General features: G+C 53.1%; 6 protein-coding genes and 2 non-coding genes across 8 annotated transcripts; 2 read left to right on the top strand and 6 right to left on the bottom strand.

Annotated features, from left to right (window-relative positions):
• Positions 1 to 467: 467 nt before the first annotated feature.
• GLOTRDRAFT_135926 (uncharacterized protein) lies at positions 468 to 2190 on the bottom strand (the record flags this gene model as incomplete). Its single annotated transcript, XM_007863854.1, has 13 exons — positions 468 to 831; positions 882 to 907; positions 968 to 983; positions 1036 to 1073; positions 1127 to 1143; positions 1197 to 1300; positions 1363 to 1382; positions 1437 to 1444; positions 1503 to 1556; positions 1616 to 1747; positions 1801 to 1864; positions 1927 to 2058; positions 2110 to 2190. The coding sequence occupies 13 exons, from the start codon at positions 2188 to 2190 to the stop codon at positions 468 to 470; spliced, it is 1056 nt and encodes a 351-aa protein (XP_007862045.1).
• Positions 2191 to 3236: 1046 nt separating this feature from the next.
• GLOTRDRAFT_109461 (uncharacterized protein) lies at positions 3237 to 4110 on the bottom strand. Its single transcript, XM_007863853.1, has 3 exons — positions 3797 to 4110; positions 3438 to 3723; positions 3237 to 3383 (listed from the first exon to the last, which is right to left on the bottom strand). The coding sequence occupies exons 1-3, from the start codon at positions 3998 to 4000 to the stop codon at positions 3301 to 3303; spliced, it is 573 nt and encodes a 190-aa protein (XP_007862044.1). The 5' UTR covers positions 4001 to 4110; the 3' UTR covers positions 3237 to 3300.
• A 74-nt stretch (positions 4111 to 4184) lies between these two features.
• GLOTRDRAFT_t35 lies at positions 4185 to 4267 on the top strand. The gene has a single exon. It is a non-coding gene; the product is annotated as a tRNA-Arg (tRNA).
• A 48-nt stretch (positions 4268 to 4315) lies between these two features.
• GLOTRDRAFT_69937 (kinase-like protein) lies at positions 4316 to 6599 on the bottom strand (the record flags this gene model as incomplete). Its single annotated transcript, XM_007863852.1, has 6 exons — positions 4316 to 4912; positions 4972 to 5121; positions 5173 to 5255; positions 5311 to 5495; positions 5571 to 5744; positions 5796 to 6599. 6 exons carry the CDS (start codon positions 6597 to 6599, stop codon positions 4374 to 4376), a joined length of 1935 nt encoding a protein of 644 aa, XP_007862043.1. The 3' UTR covers positions 4316 to 4373.
• A 152-nt stretch (positions 6600 to 6751) lies between these two features.
• On the bottom strand, positions 6752 to 6834 carry GLOTRDRAFT_t24. The gene has a single exon. It is a non-coding gene; the product is annotated as a tRNA-Arg (tRNA).
• A 218-nt stretch (positions 6835 to 7052) lies between these two features.
• Positions 7053 to 9609, top strand: GLOTRDRAFT_54488 (cysteine proteinase). The gene is made up of 6 exons (XM_007863643.1): positions 7053 to 7297; positions 7347 to 7441; positions 7496 to 7607; positions 7662 to 8026; positions 8074 to 8385; positions 8439 to 9609. The coding sequence occupies exons 1-6, from the start codon at positions 7147 to 7149 to the stop codon at positions 9477 to 9479; spliced, it is 2076 nt and encodes a 691-aa protein (XP_007861834.1). The 5' UTR covers positions 7053 to 7146; the 3' UTR covers positions 9480 to 9609.
• GLOTRDRAFT_54486 (uncharacterized protein) lies at positions 9608 to 10612 on the bottom strand. Its single transcript, XM_007863642.1, has 4 exons — positions 10446 to 10612; positions 10301 to 10381; positions 10183 to 10235; positions 9608 to 10127 (listed from the first exon to the last, which is right to left on the bottom strand). The coding sequence occupies exons 1-4, from the start codon at positions 10503 to 10505 to the stop codon at positions 10043 to 10045; spliced, it is 279 nt and encodes a 92-aa protein (XP_007861833.1). The 5' UTR covers positions 10506 to 10612; the 3' UTR covers positions 9608 to 10042.
• Positions 10613 to 11044: 432 nt separating this feature from the next.
• GLOTRDRAFT_69931 (uncharacterized protein) lies at positions 11045 to 12863 on the bottom strand (the record flags this gene model as incomplete). The annotated part of the gene is made up of 4 exons (XM_007863851.1): positions 11045 to 11225; positions 11281 to 11769; positions 11827 to 11989; positions 12039 to 12863. 3 exons carry the CDS (start codon positions 12861 to 12863, stop codon positions 11297 to 11299), a joined length of 1461 nt encoding a protein of 486 aa, XP_007862042.1. The 3' UTR covers positions 11045 to 11225; positions 11281 to 11296.
• Between the last annotated feature and the right edge of the window lie 52 nt (positions 12864 to 12915).

The raw sequence follows: 12915 nt of genomic DNA, 5'->3' as shown, positions 1-12915 counted from the left end.
CGGCAGTAGCTGAAATGCTTTAACAGCAGTGGGTGGGCGATTGGGGTCACATAACATAGTCAAATGAGTTCGAAGCAACTTATAAGACATTTAATGAAGCTCTCAGGCTCTCGGGCTGAGTATTCAGTGAGCATAAAGTACACCCACTGCTGTTGAAGCATTTCAGCTACTGCCGTTTTTGGCATGCTTAGTCAGACTCGGTGATCTCGGGGAGACGATTTGTTCCAGCCGTCCTATAGCGTTCTCCTCCTCTTGTTCGTTCTGTATCCGGTAATTCTCATATAATACATTTTCTTACGTAATATTTCACTTCTGCCCTAGTAATTAGAGGAGCGCGAACGCTAAGGACGGGTGGTTTAGGAGCCTGTTGTCGACCAGGTTCGTCCAACGCTTTGATCCCGTCCTAAAGGAGGGGTAGTCAGGCACCCAGGCATCGACTACCGTGAGTCACTTGTCAAAATCAATTGTTATTTCGCAGCGAGTTCCGAGGACTTCGGGACAAAATGTGACGGGACTTCCGAAGTAGCACAACCCAAGCTGTGTTGCCCTAGTTCGATTCTCCCCCCAATCTCAATACTGCCTTTCGAAACATCCACATCCCTCCGATCCCACCAACCGCACCGGTCTCCCACACCCTCACCAATGCCGCTTCCGCTGGTGACCAGCTCAAAGGCGATAGGTTCGCCTTCGTCTGGGGCCGTCTCGATGCCTTCGAGCTGCCAGCCACCATCAGCGCTGCGGCGCGGCTGGTTTTGCCACTCGAGCCTATCCACCTTGCGTAGATCAAGGACTAATCGTTGCCCCGCTATGTTGACGAGAGCCATCGTCAGACTGAAGGCTGATCAGCTATAACGCATCGGGAGATGGATTATACTACGAACATAATGGATACCATGTTGAGCATGCGCTGAGCATATCACGTTGGTTCATATATGTAGACCCGGTGTGTGAGCTAGACGGAGCTTACATCGTAGGCGAATGCCCTGCAATGTACTCTTAGTGTGCCATGATACTGAGTTAGTGAACTACACTTACCAAACAAGAATGTTCGTCAAACTATTTACGAATGAGAACTGTCGGAGCATCATTTCGGGTAAGACAAGCCACTACAAGGGAGACTCCTCACAATGAAGTAGAGAGTCCCTGAAGCCTCATAAGACGCAGGTCAAAAGGCACTCATGAGCAATGCGGCGTACCGTCCCGATACACGGTGCAGACGATGGGCGACGTCTGCTGGTCTTGGAAGTTGTGTCTGATCGTGAGCATAGTAAGGATGAATACACCTGATTCCAGGAACAAGCTGGAACGCAGATTGGTCAGAACCTGAGCAAGAAGTGCCCTTCCTCGACAGTCATAACTGACCTTGGCAACCATAGCGTCCACTACGTTTTAGTTGTAAATGACATAGATGGCGAATACACGGTTAGGAGACTCACTTGCCAAGCTGCAAGAACGTCACGCTCCGTAAACAATCATTGGGACTTGGGGGCAGATGGGCTCACAAGGTAACGGGCCCGAGCAAATGCCGAGAGCGGAGAAGTAAGGGAAAGCGTCGTCTAGGACAACGTAAGCGACGAATGCACGATATTGGACATTGGAGCGTCTAGATACTTACGAACGCCAACGGCCATACCGTACGTCATTATACCCGCGCTGGCGAGAGCATACAAGACGAAGAGGAAAATCAGACCCGCTAAGATCTTTGGATTTCGTCCCCATACAGCCCACGCTCGCATCAGAACCAAGACTGCGGAAAGCCCTTCAGACTACTTGAGTTGCGATGGAATGAAGTTGACTCACCGTGAATAGAAGCATAAGAAATGAACATGACTATAGCACATATAGGAGTGAATCTATAACAGAACTTAGGGACGCAAGTGAACTTGAGCGTCGAGCGTCGTGCATCGTATCAGCGGGGTGACTTACTAAAGGAGAGTCACTAGTCCAGAGAGTGGACAGTTGGGCGTTAAAAAGACCGATCAAAACTATGGCCCCGTAGCGGTTTGCCAAAAAGATCCCTTTGACAAGGGACCATCGTGAAGGCCATATATGCCGCACCTGGTTAAGGGCTGAGTCCTAAGGCAACGCTTAACCAGCCCAACCGCATACCTCGTCTTCGAATGTGAGAGCGAACTCGTGAAGTAAGACAGCATACCCGGCCCAGCTGACATAGCTGACAATTCGAGGCATGAACGGCGGCGCAACATATATAAATCAATCCTTGATGCCGCTCACCGGACTAACTGTAAATCTTGTACCGCGGCCACAGTGAGCGGTTCAAAGGGAAGCGCCGCGATTCCCGAATGACGTGCATAAAACCTAGGACGAGCATACCTCTACTTGTCAGACAGGCGAAGAGTGACAAGGCACAGTTGACTATACCAATGCAACGTCTCCAGCGCACCCATCATGGTCTGAGCTAGCGGCAACGAGTTCAGAGCTTAGTACGAAGCTCGGGCAAAGCAGGCTGCTAGCATCCAGCTGAAGGGCGGGTGACCTTAGCAAGCAAAAGCCTTCAGCGACATCAATCCTGACCTGTCTGCAATTCCGAGCCAAACTTGTCGGGGTGAAGTTACGGCGTCCGTCCATGGGCCACCATGCGCCCGTCCATAATATGTATTTTCAAAAGCGGCCGGTATACTGGCCTCGGAACCTCGGAATGCTGGGCGCATGTGGAGAATTTGAGTTATTGGGAAAGATAGAAGCAGCTGATGTATCCGTGGTTGCCACTTTCGTTGCGAACTCCGTGTATGAGGGTGCGCATCCAGGAACACTGGTATTCTGGGTTTCGACGTCATCTGATAGGCGATTCGCTGCCTCTCGTCTCTTGTGCGACCGACTTGATATAGTACTTGATGGGACCCCAAGGTTAGAAGCTTGTGAATTGGCTGATTATATGTCCCTAAGTCAGCATAGAGCGGAGACATACATGTAACTGCGAGTATGGTCCTCCTAATACTGGACGTATACCCTGAACATCAGTGGCTCAAGACCTTTCAGCTAAAGCTGCTAAACCCGTCCGTACCTTGAGTCCAAATCGGAACAAACGAGTGCCAAAACAGAGAAGAAAGCCTAAACTCAACGAACGTCGGAACAACACGAGCACATTCTGCACAAGCCAACTGCTGACAGATACTGATACCGCTAAGGAAGGAGCAGACCTACATCCAATACACTCCTCACGGAAAGATGTGTATAGCGATGCAAATGAATAGCCAACGCTCAGACGATGGTCCACCGAAACGAGATATATCCATAGTACATTATAGGTACATCATTTACAACATCCGTGATTCCACTTTAACCATCGTATGCAGGAGGATTGTCAGCGGGCATTTCGACGGACCCAGAGGGACCTGCATCAGGGGTGGAAGGATATGTGGCTATAGAGCAGTGAGTCAGTGTCTAAACAAAACCTCAGACATTATTGGGCTTACGCAATGTCTCGTCGTCATCCAGAGCAGACTGTCGCTTCATATAAATCGCTCGCTCACGCGTCTTCTCCAGTACGCTGACGAAAGAGAAGAGGCCCTTGTCCTTCAGCCTAACTTCGGCTTTAGTGCCCTCCGTGAGGCCTCCATCAGCTGTCGGCTTAATCTCTATCACGAGATAATTGGCGCCGAAGTACGGCTGCTCGAACTTCGTCGACTGAATGGACGTTAGAAGCACAGAGAGTGAATCGAAGGACGGCTGCTGTCCTTTGGTATCCGACACGAAGACGAGCTGGTCGAACAAGCGGCAGATTAGACAGTTGAGTAACCAGGTGCAGACAAGCCTAGAAAGCAGTGACGCGCACTCGTTGGTCGGTGAGCCAGATCCGTCCTGTTTCTTTCATGGTTCTCGAGCTTCCAGATCCGCCAGAGGTCATTGAGCCGGATGGTGGTACATTGGGGATTATCAAGAGGAGTTCCGCACCGGAATCGATGGAAGTGATCGTTTGCTCGTTGGGTAGCGGTATAGGAGACCGCTCGGGACTCAGCATGGCCCAGTTTAATGCCATTGCTGTAACGACTCAAAGGTGACCAGTATATGTTGTCCGGCTGGTACGACTTCGTAGGGGTGGGAGGGTCCGTGTGACCGAGGTGATACTTGTATAGAGGGGGAAATCGCTGGAATCATGGAGTAATTACGGACTGGTAGATAATGCCGGTAATGAGACATCGCCACGCCTAATAATTCGATATGGCTTCCTGGCGCAATGGTAGCGCGTTTGGCTTCGATTGCCTAGCATACCAAAAGGTTGCAGGTTCGAGTCCTGCGGTGGTCATATATAGTTTATAATCTTTTGCCTCCAGGGGAGGTGTAAATAAAGCCTGCCACATATTTACATAAAAATAGTTTACTTAGTGTAGTCGCACAAATAATCGCACACACTACAAGTCGTGGTGGAATTCACAAGGGTGTGATCCAATCGCTATACCCTCCCCTGCCTCGACCCTAAGGATCTCCTCTCCGTCCTCTGTGCCAACCCGAACACACAGTTCGTCCGTCTCGTCGTCGATCATGTGGAACTCTGAGCATACTCCCTCTCCGAACGGATGAGGGAAGTATTCGTCGTCCTCATACTTCTCCGGTTCCACGAGGAAAGGATGGTAAAGGGCGTCCCTAGGAGTGAACCGTTTCGTGCATTCCGGGTTCATCACGTTCTCGAGAAGGTCCAGGGCGCATTCAATATCCGCCGCATGAGTGTCGGGATCTGGCGGCTCCGGCGACGAGGATTCGAGATCCGACTTCGAGGACTTGGCAGACGACGCCGGTAGGTTATCTGAGGAGGATCCCCGGCATGAGTACGGATAATAGCGTAAGTCTGGCTTGGGTGGTGTCAACAAGTCCGGATTCTGACGCGTTACAAACTCTCGCCAGGTGATACCGTCCGGTGTTATTGAGGGCACGTTAGTCGCGAAGGTTCGACCTGCAGTATCATCATAGTTAATGACACGGCCGGCAACTGGGATGGGTGGACAAATGTACTGTGTAGAGTAGCCGTTTTCTCCATCTTCCGTTTACCGATGATGACAGCAATTTCCATTAATGCTTCTATGTCGTCGTTAGACTGGAATAATGGGAATTTGCCGGTCAAGAAAAATAGTAGGATAACTCCCGCGGACCAGACGTCGATTGCTGTGGTCAGAATTTCAGCTTAGTCGCAATACAGTCTACTAGGGTATTCACCACCGCTCTGCTCCCCACATTTAAGCAGGACCTCCGGCGCTCGGAAGCCTCTCGTGCCAGCCCTGTTTGCCTTCGACGGCGGTCTATCAAGCACGCCGTCATCACAGCATGACCAGGGAGACAGCGACTGGTCCTTACCGGTGGTCTTTTTCCAGGTAGCCGACTCTGTCAGAGGGCCAGGAGCTCTTCTGCCGTGCCTCCTTCTGCATTTTCTTGATCCAGTCGAAATCCAGGTCGCCGAGGTTGCGTAGTTGGCCGTGAGGCTTCTCGCGCGTGGGGCCTGAGTGTAGACAGGTCCCAAGTGTCGGCCCGGGTTCCATTCTCTATGAGAGCGTAAGCCCTTAGATAGTTGGGTCGCAGTACAGTGCCCGCGCCTGCTGGGAAGAAGAGGCACTTACACTAGCCAAGCCGAAGTCGCATAATGTTCCGACCCCCGTTCGGGGGTCAAATAGAAAGTTGGCAGGTTTGACATCGCGATGAATTATACCCCTAGCATGTATATCTCGTAAGGCCCGAAAGAGGCAACGAAAGTACGACTTGATGCCTTCCATAGGCAAATTACGGTAGAAAAGCTGTAAAGAGGGCATGAGACTTGCATTATATGATTCGACACCGCAACATACTCTGAAGTCCTCGTTTCGATGGTAAGGCATAATGCATACCACTTGGTCATGGTGCCGGAAGGCAGTGATAAGCTGCGAAACGTGCCGGCACATCCTGCACTCCTCCATAATCGCGATTTCGTTCCGTATGCGCTCAGGATTACTCGTAACATAAATCCTCTTGATCGCAACGAAGACCTTCGCCGAGTCCGAGTGCGGGACCGACTGATAATGCGCGGACGAGGAAGGCGGATGTCGGCCGTGCCACACCGAGTTGTCCCACTTCCACTGGTACCCCAGGTCGATGGCTTTGTACACAGATGAGAACGTACCCGTCCCAAGCCTGTCTACTATCTTGTAGTCGTCCGTCAACTGCGGGACAGACTCCTCGAGGTCTTCGATCTCCTCCTCTATCTCGTCTTGTTCCTCCTGTGGCTTTAATTTGATGGTCATCTCCTCGTCCGTGCTAGCCTCAGAAGTAGAATCATCTGACTGCTCTTCCAGTGCATCATCAGCCTCTTCCACTAGGTTTTCCTCGACGGGCAGTTTCGGCAACAGCGGTTCCACTTTGCTATTTGGTAGGTCGACGTTATCCTGCTTCGAATGTATGTGGGACATCCTGGGGAATAGCTGGGCGAGGTGCGTGTGATACTCTTCTCTCTCAGGCATATCAAAGCCACTTATAGGATCTTCGGATGAAGCGTGGCCTTGCGGAACTGCCAGAGCATTCATGTAACGCTGCCGGTAGGATCGGTTGCGAGTGTTTGATGGCGAGGCCTCCAGAGGATTGGACGAGTGTTGCGACAGGAACGTGGCTGTAGCCATTTGCGTAGAAGTAGACGAGTCGCAGAGGCACAGACAAAAGGAAACAGACGGTCCTGTCGCGTACCAGAGCGCCAAAGTGATGTCAAGGTTGAGCGCGTCTGAGAACGCGTGCTGTACACGTGACCGTACAACTAAAAGCCAAGAAAATGTTATGACCACCGCAGGACTCGAACCTGCAACCTTTTGGTACGCTAGGCAATCGAAGCCAAACGCGCTACCATTGCGCCAGGTAGCCATACTTTCGAAATGGCACATATGTTATATATTCAGGAAAACTCTTTTCCACGACCCAAGTAGGACCTGCATTCGTTTCCAGCTTTCCAAGGTTTACATCGCACGGCAGCATCTCTGATGTGTCCGTACCGCGACGCTTGAGCTGCCCGCCGCCGTCTCAATGAGCCCCTTGGAACAGCTCAGAGCCCTGTGTCAGACTCTCTCTGCCAACCCGCTGGTGCAGCAATTCGCCCCGCTCGCCGTCGTTTTAGTCATCCCGCTCCTCGCGTTCTCCTTCCAGGCCCACTCCCCGTCCGTCTTCGATTCTTTCGCCATGTTCCTCGAGTCTCTGGGCCTTTCCTTCTCGTGGAACTCGTCAAGCGCGAGCTCGTCTTCGGCCTCTTCTTCGGACCGGCGCAAACTGAAGAAGAAACATGTCCGCACACGAGCAGACCAGCTGGTGGCGAACGGTAGTGCGAAACACGGTGCGTTATACGTCAGATACGCTTGTAATTACTGCTTATGAAGGTCCAGACAATGACCAGGATATTGCGGGGACGGAAGATGGCTACTATCCCGGTCTGGTGAATATTTCCGGGACGTACTGCTTCATGAATTCGACTTTACAGGTCGGTATCGCAGTGTGACAGGATTTCCGACGGTTCTTATAACGTATGCGGCAGGCCATGGCGTCGCTATGCTATCTGCAACCTCATATAGAGCGGATTCACGCCAAAGCGGAAGCTTTGGATGTACCGACGCCGGTCTTGGATGCGCTCAGGGACTTACTGTATAGTGCGTTTCGTGTCCCGCCTGGAGATCTATGTACTGACATGATACCGTCCCTAGTCCTGAACACTCCCCGCTCACACCCCACCTCTATCCGACCTGTAGACATTATCAACGCCTTGTCCAACCAGTCCCGAGGGAAACACAACGCGCTCTTTTCCTCGAGAGAGCACCAAGATGCGCAAGAGCTCTTCCAGCTTTTGTCAGAGTGCATCAAGAAAGAGGCATTGGAAGTGGACAAGGAGGGTCATCGGGATCGAGGGTTCGCGGGACTAGCAAATATGCCTTCTGATATCAGTAGAGATATCGGGAAGAGTGTGTTTGACGGGCTTACCGCCAATCGGCGGAGCTGTATGGATTGTGGGTACACGGAGGCAGTCATGCACTTTGCGTTTGACAACTGGCAACTGGCTCTGCCTCGATATGTGCGCTGAGATCCTCCTCTCCCTTGTCGTCGCTGACAAGCTAGCAGGCGAGCTGTCGTCTTGAAGAGTGTCTTGCCGACTACACACGACTAGAAGTGCTCACAGACTGTATCTGTCGGAAGTGTTCGCTTATAGCAACCCATCGACGTCTAGCCCAAGAGGCCGAGCGATTGACCGAAGCTGCTAGCCACGACGAGAATCCATCATCTTCCAAGAAGAAGCGAGCAAGAGAGGCTAGGAAGTTAGAATCCCGGGTGAAGGCTGCTCTTGAACAGGGGAAGATAGAAGAGGACATCCGTGGCGTTAAGATGGAGAAGGTGTTCAGTCGGGCGTCGACGAAACAAGCAATGATTGCACGGGTAAGCGAGGAGCTATTTGGACTGCCAAATGATTCCCGTCTAACTCATGATAGCCGCCTCCTGTATTGGCTCTTCACCTAAATCGCTCAATGATATATGGCCACTACGCCACCAAAAATACATGTCGAGTCATCTTCCCTGAAATCCTTGACCTCACGCCGTACACCACATCTGGCAACCTGTCCACCACCCCATCCGCGCCCATCTCTTCCCCTCCCCCGCCCATTCCCCGCTCGACGACACCTACCCCAGCAACATACGCTACCCCTCGCACGCTCTATCGCCTTGCCGCGGTCGTCTGCCACTACGGCCAGCATTCCTTCGGACACTACGTCTGCTTCCGCCGTAAACCTCGGCCTCCTTCCGCCGGGTCCCGCCGTTTCGCCCCGCCGCGCCTCGTCTGTCCGCTCGGCTGTGAGTGCGAGAAATGCCAGCGCTACGGCCCCGTGCGCGATGACGAATTTCCCGCCTCGCCCGGCCGCGGTTGGCTGCGTATCAGCGACGACAGCGTGCGCGAGTGCGGGCTCGAGAGCGTGCTCGCGGAGGGCTCGGGCGCGTTCATGCTGTTCTACGAGCGCGTCGTGCACCCTAGGCCGAGTGTCCATTCGCGGAGCTCCCAGGACACGGTGAGGCCAGACGTTGTCCTCGGGACGTGCGGGGTACTGAGCGGCCGCGCTGACGATGAGTCGTTGTTATCTGTAGGCGGGACGACGGCGCCGATCGGACCGAGGGTGGTGAGGAATGTTGCGGCGGGGCGGGGGAAGAGCGCGTCGCCGTCGCTGCAGAGGGAGCCGAGCGATGTGAAGGTCGAGAAGGCGGAACCTCGCAAGGTTGAGGTTAGGCCTGGAGACTTGCAGGACTCGTGCAAGGCTGCCAGAGATCGGCTTGCGCGTGCAGCAGCAGTAGCTCAGAACGGCGAAGCCACGACGTTGGAGGAGACACCGTCTTTCGAGGAGGACTCGGCTCCAACGATCCGGCCACCCGACCAAGCCACATTGAAAACCTCGCCAACCCGTCTAAAAGCTCCTCAGCCGGTTCGACCATTGTCAGGAGGGCCGCTATCGCCTCCACGGACGGTCGGGCTTCGAGCATAATGCACCGTGTACACGTATATTTATGCCTTGCTTTGGCTCGCCCAAACTCTGTACAACATCCACGCTCCTGTATCGTTAGTACCGCACCCTACCCCCGCTAATCAGTCTTGCTTTCTCGTTTTCATTTTGCTCGGAACTCTCGGCGAGGCGGATTAAACTGCATTGACAACCCTATAACTACATCACATCCATACTCACCTCGCGCACGCCCCAATACATATCATTACAATCGTAGCAATCTAAAGTTTGGATATAGTCCTTTTGAATGGGAATAGAGGACAGGAAGGAGATGTAGAATAAACCCAGCTCACTTCGATAAGTTACGCAACTAGCAAGGGAAAAGTCTCTCGTATGCCTACACGCACATCGATGTGAATGGAACGACTGCACTGGCTTACAAGGACCGGAGAACCGAAAATCAATCCTGGGGTACACGTTGGAAAGACATGTACCGGAGGTAACCGTGCAAACGCCGTGTAGGGTCCACGACGTGAGGGGGGAGGAGCCAAGGACGAGCCCTTATGGTGAAAATCGCACTTCCATATCACAGTTGGATTTGTGCGTCACCAGTAGATATGACGTTCGATCGTCCGGTGCTTCGTAGGCGTGCGGTAGATGGTGCGCTTTATCCTCGTCACGGTAGGCGCCCTGAAGAGACTCTCGTCAGCACTTATATCAGAATAATACAGATAGAGAGCATTACCAGGTGTGATAAACGTCGCCGGGTTCCATCTGGACTTCAACGATCAGTCTTCCCTGTCATGGTGCATGATATCAGATGGTTATTCGATACCAGAGCAAAGGCGGGCGCGGACACTCACTGCATAGTCATAGTGCGAACCTACTACTAACCCTTCACGTTTGCCGTACTGCGAGTGCTGGACGGCAACAATGTCACCGGGCTAAGAGGATGGTTGATACAGTCAGTATTGACCTAAGTGGGCCCCGAGAGGCGGCGTCACTGACCGCAATATCGTCGCTGTCGGTGACAGTCTCGGTGCGGTACCTGACGACTTCGGAGGCCATATCGACTTTAAGTGTGCGATTGAGGCAAGATCTTGAGGAGTCTTGAGGTCGCCGGGGACGTTCACAATCGTTGTCTCGACGTCGTCGGGGTCGATGACGAGGGGGCCAGCGATATGAAAGGTGAAGAGCCCTTTGGGGGAGTCTCCAGCTTTTATAGATTAGATGAATGCGTAATGGGGGGCGTTCCCATGTTACTCATAAAACGCGAGGCAGCCATGAGGCAGAATCCCGCCCCCCGGCGATGGAAGCTCGGGGAACAACAGACTTCGCTCGCTCGCCATTGTCTGCATTTAGTATATCACGGCCTGCGAGCGACGGCCAAGGCAACCATTGACGTTTTGTATGGAAATTACAGGGAAAATACTCGAAAAATGAGAGACGCCGTGGGCTGCGAGGCGGGAGGACGGGATGGAGCCAGTGTCGTCGTAAGGTACGAGGGGGCTCGCGAGGAGGCCTCGCGGCATCACCTCATGCAAAGCGGGGTATGCGGTGGCTGATCACCGTGCCCAATTACCAGCCCTATTATATGATAGTCGCTACAGCTCTATTTCTACCACGAAAAATACATAAGAGGATTAAAAGTACCATAATGTAGCTGTATACGAAGAAGAGCGTCCCATCAGCACGACGAGAAAGCAAGGTCGTACATTCATACGTACGCCCCACTGACGACGGTCATTCCGGATCGTCGACAGGGTCATATGGCAGCATCTGCCATACCTATGAAGAGAAGTATATGAGAGAAGTGTATAAGTATTCATGTGAATCATCGTACCTTAACTACGAGGCGGCTATTTCCTCCTCAGCCATGCAAACCACTCCCTGATCACGTCGCGAATCCTCAGGACCTCCCCCGGCCCATCCAAAACACCTCCTCCACCACCATCCTCCGCTTCAGCATACCCTCGCAACTCAGGCTTCTTACCCTTTCCTTTAACTCTCTCGTCGACCCCTCTCAGTATCTCTTCCCCACTCTCCCTATACGCCTTCTCAAGCTCCTCTTCAATCCTGTAGTACGGCCTTCGCACCGAGTAGGGCGCCACGCCGTTGTACTTCCTCACAAGAGCGTTAAGCTCGTCGAGAGCCGTTATATGATATGACCGCTCTCGTTCTTCCCATTCGGGATCGCGTAGAGCCGTGACGGAGGAGAGCGTGAGCGAGCTGAGATGGACGGCGGGGTGCGAGATTGTGAGCGTTCGTATGGCACGCCGGGTCCATGATTGGCGGAGGATCTCACGGAACGATGTTACGGCCGATTCAAGCTCTGCGCAAAAGAGTAGTCAGTCGTGTTTATTCTCCTGGAAGTGTCTAGCATACGCACCGGCCTGCAGTTCGACCCACGGCGGAGCAGCTCCTTGCCGCTTTACAATCCTGTTCATTAAGAATTCCTCCCTGGCAATAAACGGGTTCCCTTCGTCCTGCTGCCTCGTCAAGGGTTTCCCGCGCCCGCTGATCTTATTGAAATGACCTTCCAATCTAGCACGCTGAAGGCATGTCTTAGTGACATAGTTAGTCAATGCTAACAGAACACACCTCTATACGCTCCTCCACCAGGCCTTGCCATCCCTTGATACTGATCGGGTTCGGCCGCCCCCCGGGGGCACCCTGCGCTGTCCCTCCTTTGATTCCCAACCGATAGTCAATGGCGGACTCCCTTGCGCCGGTAAGCCTGGTCGCGTGCAGTGCCTTCCGTCGAGCTTCCCGCTCTTTCCTCTGAGCTTTCTCATCTAGTGGTAGCGGCGTGTGTTTCTTCGGCGGCGGGATGTTTCCGAGCTTAATGGAGGCCGTTGCATGTGAGGGGACAGTAAACGTCGTATGCCAGGGTTTGTGTCCTTCAATTCCGGGCAGAAAAGAGTCTGTTTGCCTACGAGGCTCGCCCGTGCTTCCAGTCACAGTAGTAGTCGTAGTAACACGGATCGTTGCATCTCCGTCTTCGACTTCAGAAACCGTAGTAGCAGACGCAGTATAGCCTGGCGAGTCAGGGCCAGATACCTTTGGGGGTGCTCGCTTGAGCTTCTCGTCGGCAGTTTGGATAGGCCCGCTCCGTAGCGGCTTGTACTTGTCGACTAGCATACGCAGGACAGCGTCCTGCATGGATTCTTCCCCGGTCCAGTTCTCATGTTTCTCGAGTAGTGGATTCCGCGCCCGCCTGGCTAATGCGTCGACCTCCTCTGCCTCTTCTCTGACGGCGTCGGCAAAAAGCTTCGCACTCGCTGAGCCTGAGCTTGGCTGCTGTCGCTGTTGCTGCTCATCATACCTAAAAGAGCTTTGCGTGAACCCTCTCGCAGGCCCAGCAAATGACGGTAGTAAACGACGGCTAGAGCGCTGAAGACGAACGGCAGCGGTGGTCAAGGTCATGCAACAACGACGGAAAAGCTGTTTGTCCACTGACAAACATACGCATTCGGCT

The sequence above is a fragment of the Gloeophyllum trabeum genome (assembly GCF_000344685.1).
Source record: "Gloeophyllum trabeum ATCC 11539 unplaced genomic scaffold GLOTRscaffold_00002, whole genome shotgun sequence".
NCBI classification, from domain to species: Eukaryota; Fungi; Basidiomycota; class Agaricomycetes; order Gloeophyllales; family Gloeophyllaceae; genus Gloeophyllum; species Gloeophyllum trabeum.
Note: the sequence above shows the minus strand (reverse complement) of the source record. Positions and strands in the feature narration are given on the sequence as shown.

Bases quoted from the DNA above. Each gene is read 5' to 3' on its own strand.
- GLOTRDRAFT_109461 (XM_007863853.1), bottom strand. From the start codon at position 4,000: ATGGCATTAAACTGGGCCATGCTGAGTCCCGAGCGGTCTCCTATACCG. The intron at 3,724-3,796 runs GTGCGCGTCACT...TTGTTCGACCAG, and splicing joins TCTGGCTCACCGACCAACGA to CTCGTCTTCGTGTCGGATAC. The intron at 3,384-3,437 runs GTAAGCCCAATA...ACTGCTCTATAG, and splicing joins GGATGACGACGAGACATTGC to CCACATATCCTTCCACCCCT.
- GLOTRDRAFT_54488 (XM_007863643.1), top strand. From the start codon at position 7,147: ATGTTCCTCGAGTCTCTGGGCCTTTCCTTCTCGTGGAACTCGTCAAGC. The intron at 7,298-7,346 runs GTGCGTTATACG...ATGAAGGTCCAG, and splicing joins GAACGGTAGTGCGAAACACG to ACAATGACCAGGATATTGCG. The intron at 7,608-7,661 runs GTGCGTTTCGTG...TACCGTCCCTAG, and splicing joins GCTCAGGGACTTACTGTATA to TCCTGAACACTCCCCGCTCA.
- GLOTRDRAFT_54486 (XM_007863642.1), bottom strand. From the start codon at position 10,505: ATGGCCTCCGAAGTCGTCAGGTACCGCACCGAGACTGTCACCGACAGC. The intron at 10,382-10,445 runs GTCAGTGACGCC...CCATCCTCTTAG, and splicing joins CCGACAGCGACGATATTGCG to CCCGGTGACATTGTTGCCGT. The intron at 10,236-10,300 runs GTGAGTGTCCGC...GCACCATGACAG, and splicing joins GTTCGCACTATGACTATGCA to GGAAGACTGATCGTTGAAGT.